The sequence below is a fragment of the Cupressus sempervirens genome, chromosome 11 (assembly GCF_028749045.1).
Source record: "Cupressus sempervirens isolate cs-2001-9-10 chromosome 11, ASM2874904v1, whole genome shotgun sequence".
Classification (NCBI taxonomy): domain Eukaryota; kingdom Viridiplantae; phylum Streptophyta; class Pinopsida; order Cupressales; family Cupressaceae; genus Cupressus; species Cupressus sempervirens.
The window spans coordinates 540,482,890-540,487,194 of record NC_143128.1 but is presented as its reverse complement, the minus strand read 5'-3'; the positions used below and the strand labels follow the sequence as shown (position 1 = coordinate 540,487,194).

The 4,305-nt window shown below is 32.1% G+C and overlaps 1 protein-coding gene across 3 annotated transcripts; it reads left to right on the top strand.

Annotated features, from left to right (window-relative positions):
• The first annotated feature begins 324 nt into the window (after positions 1-324).
• Positions 325-2,851, top strand: LOC149530766 (salt tolerance receptor-like cytoplasmic kinase 1). Of its 3 annotated transcripts, XR_016358653.1 has the most exons (4): positions 325-881; positions 1,646-2,253; positions 2,424-2,481; positions 2,581-2,851. XR_016358653.1 is itself a non-coding variant. In XM_089809585.1 (2 exons), exons 1-2 carry the CDS (start codon positions 536-538, stop codon positions 2,248-2,250), a joined length of 951 nt encoding a protein of 316 aa, XP_089665711.1. In that variant the 5' UTR covers positions 325-535; the 3' UTR covers positions 2,251-2,553. The 3 variants fall into 3 exon arrangements, 1 of the variants encoding a protein (XP_089665711.1); XR_016358652.1 differs by having other exon boundaries at positions 1,646-2,481; XM_089809585.1 differs by lacking the exon at positions 2,581-2,851 and having other exon boundaries at positions 1,646-2,553.
• Positions 2,852-4,305: the final 1,454 nt, after the last annotated feature.

Sequence of the window (4,305 nt, the reverse complement as noted above, 5' to 3'; positions counted from 1 at the left end):
GTGTAAAATAATAAAAAGCAAACCAAAAAAAACACCAGTCACTGAAATGGACATACAAACGGTCCAATACTTTGCTATTGGTTTTCTCATGATCTGAATCTTAAACAATACATTTTGTGACGCGTTAAGCAGCAGCCTTCATAGACCCACATTGTACACGAGATACCTCATCCTCAACCCCCTTGTTTTAGGGTTTAGGGTTTATCATTTCTTCTTTGACTTACTATTCCTATAGACCTCAACATGAATTTCATGGGACCATTTTACAACTTATTATTCCCTCTGAAGCTTCTCTGATACTCTGATGGGGTCACCTTACCTGCCTCATTTACTTCCGTTTCAAACACCGAATTAGCTTCATGATTGCACTCATCGTTTGCTAGGAAAATGCCTGGCCACCGCTAATTTAGACACCCACTATTTATATCTTAACACTCCACTTTATTTCACATCACATTGAAAGATTTGTAGTTTCCTACATCATATTGAAAGATTTATAGTTTCCCACATCATATTGAAAGATTTTGTAGTTTCCATGGCATTTGTACCATATATCTTCTGGTTATTGGCAAGGAAGTGCAATAAGAGTAGTAAAAGTGGGTTTGTCATGAGTCATATTGATAATGGGTCCTCTGAGATTAGGAGGTTTTCATGGGGAGAAATAGAGATGGCTACTGAGGGTTTTGGAATGGTGGCAGGAGAAGGTGGTTTCAGTACCGTTTATAGAGCGGTTTTGGATGATCATAAGACTGTCTGTGCTGTGAAAGTTGTGGGGAGAAACTTTGAGGTCTTAAGACGTGCTTACATGCAAGAATTAGATGCATTGTTGCGTGCACGCCATGCTAATTTGGTTAACCTTGTTGGCTACTGCGATGAAAGAGGTAAAATTAATGGCATCCTGCAAAACCCAAATCAGGTTTTGACTTTTATTTTGGTTGTTGATTATGATTACATATGTATGATCCATTATAAACAACTACATTAGAAATGGGCAATAGAAATCCAAGAATCACTACCTTCTACAAAAGATTTAGAGTCATTACTTACAATCTAATTCAAATGTATTTATAGATGAATGAAAGTATAAGCAATTTTCAATGGCGTTAATGAGACCAAATAGTTTAAGGGATAAAAAGTCAAAATATTAATATATTTTTAGAGTTGGATCTTCTATTATTAATCTTATTCAAGAGACTTACAAATATTTCTTCAAAGATCTCATTTAGACTTTGCCACAATTGTAAACTTCTTTCTATGTCGACTCTTCTATTTGAATCTTGTCCAAGAAGCTTACCAATTTGTGAGGCCTTGTCTCTTCAAAGTGTTCATTTAGATAATTGTCATATTTGTAAATTTCTTTCGATGTCAATTCTTTTCTATTATGACTCGTGTCCAAGAAGCTTTCTAATTTGCAAGTCTGCCTTATCTCTTCAAAAAGTTCATTTAGATTGTCCACTTTTTCTTTCAAATGATTCAAGATATCCTTATATGCTACACTTTCTGATAAAGAATTGAATGTCAATGTCTGCAATAAAACTTCAACATTTTAACCAATTAAATTCAAAAGCAGTCTTAGAGAAATCATCTGTATTTATCATATATATATGCCTGGCTGATCTTTGCAAGTTTGACTGTGAATTTGCAGAAGCAGGAGTTCTTGTTCTTGAGTACGTGAAGAATGGAAACTTGCATGATACTTTGCATGGGAGTGATAAATTTCTTGCATGGCCACGTCGTGTGAGCATAGCACGTCAAATTGCATCTGCCTTGCATTACCTTCATGAGCTCTGTGACCCTCCCATTCTTCACTGTGACATCAAATCTTCCAACATTCTTCTTGATGATAATTACAATGCAAAGCTATGTGATTTTGGGTTCTCTAGAACGGGAGAAAACTCTTATTTGACTAAGAGTAGTGTCCTGGGTTCTCCTGGTTATATTGATCCACACTGTTTCAAGAGTGGAATAGTTTGTAAGAAGACCGATGTCTATAGTTATGGTGTGCTGCTTTTGGAGCTTATTACTGGCATGAAGGCTTTTTGTGGGGAGAAGAGAAAGCTCTTGGCTGTTTTTGCTTCTCCATTTTTGGAGAATACCACCAGACTTAGTGAAATCATTGACTGCAGACTTAATGGTTGCTATGACTACAAGCAAGTGGAGTCCATGGCGTCCATTGCCTCTTTGTGTTTACAGGGAAACCCTGAATTGAGACCTTCCATGAGCGAAGTAGTGAGATTGATGAACGCTTAAAAGGTACCAGGTTTTCATAATCTATGATAATATTCATATATACACATTTGAAAACAATTGTATATAATTGTTTTTTACTATCAACATTTCAGATCATATTCTATGATCTATCACCAAGCTAAAAGAGTTGCTTATGCTTCTTACTGTGCCCTCCCCATCTCCTAATCACTGAGATGAATTGATGTATAAGTGTAAATTGCAAGTACATGGTGGAACAATATTATTGTACTGGTAAGATTTGTTGTAGTGTTTCAACAATTATTTGTCTTGTTTTAAAGATTGGTATGAAAGTTTTCAGCATTATTTTTGTGGTTGGGCCATGTTTTTCAGTAGGGGGACTATTCATTTGAGAAAGGAGCATTGCAGCAAATATAAATAGTAGGAAAGGAAAATCTTGCCTGCTACGCTGTCACATCCAAACCTTCACGATAACATGATGAAAGATCGCACAAGGAACAAGGAAGTTTCAGAAAATGTTTTAAAACTAGAATATAAAATAAGGATACCGTGTTTGGTACCAACCCCATCGAAATGTAAAGAAAGAAAGACCACAAGCTTGGATTGGAATAAGACAAAGAGGAACACTCAAAACATTATAATATAGCATTGCATCTTACTGACAGACAATGAAAGAATGGATATGTCGATTGTAATATATAAATGAATTTAATCATTGTTTAGTTTGAAGTAGATTGATTAGTGATTGAATAGATTATATATTTACATATATAAAATAATTTTTCTTGTTTATATTAAGGCATATATATATATATATATATATATATATGAACAAGAACATTTTTAGTATTAGTCTTTTAGAAATAGTTGATTATTTTAAATAAAGATTGAATACTAATAATCTTATTTTAATTTTATGTATATTATAAATATAAATTAATGTAATCATTATTTAATTTGAAGTACAGACTGATTAGTGACTGAATAGACTATATATATATACATATACATATAGAGAACAAGATCATTCTTTTTAGAAATAGTCTAATATAAATAGTCGAATATCTTAAATGAAAGATTGAATACTAATAATCTTATTTTAATTTTATTTATATTACATATACACTATCTTTTTATGCATGTATATTCTCAATATATGAAGGTGGGCTAGAGATGTGAATATCAATAAGGCATTAAATATTTATTATGATAGGGAATGTTAGGGATTGGCACTCTATATACCTAATGTTAATTGTCATTTTTTCTTTCATTATAATCTTGTGGTTGATGAATTCTTTAATATGTTCATGTTATTTTGAAATGTACATAAACATCTATGTAATGCATTTTATTATGATTTTTTATAATTTATAAAATGATTTAAATTTTAATAGTGATAACTTTAAGAAATCCCTTTCAAAAAAAAAGTCTAAAATGCTGGCAAATCTAACATTTTGTGGGTAGAAAAATTTTAATGTTAAAGGTGATTTTTTTGTTCCATATAGGGAAATAAAATATAATATGTAGGCGATTTTTTTCTTGTCCTAGCAAAAATCATTTTAAATGTGGCGAATTAATATTTTTTCTTGTTGACATATAAATAAATGATGACTATTTTTTCCCTTTCCAAAAATGAAATAATAATGTCAGAGGCAAATTACTTGTTTTGTAGAAAAATGAATAATAATGGTCTTGGCTAACCTTTAGTGGTAAACTGAAAAATTGTTTAATCTGAAAGCGAATTTGCACGTGCATTGGCTAGTGACTGTACTAACTACTGAGTAGTCACTTTAAGTTTCAATTTGTGTACTATCTTAGGTCTATTATTAATAATGTCATAATGTTGTTATGTCAGTGTTACTATTACCAAGTTGGCTACCGTCACTTTCGTATTGTTAATAGTAAATACAATAGTTTTATTGATCATTGATTAATTAGAGATCAACGACAGAAGATGCATTTCGAGGCCACTCACTTGAAAATACTTGGAGTCACATGAAATTCTCTAGAATGGAGACAGGTGGAAAGTTTTTCACAGTAATATCTAACTGGGATTTACTCAATGTCAGGCACTTTTGACTGTCTGACATTAATGTC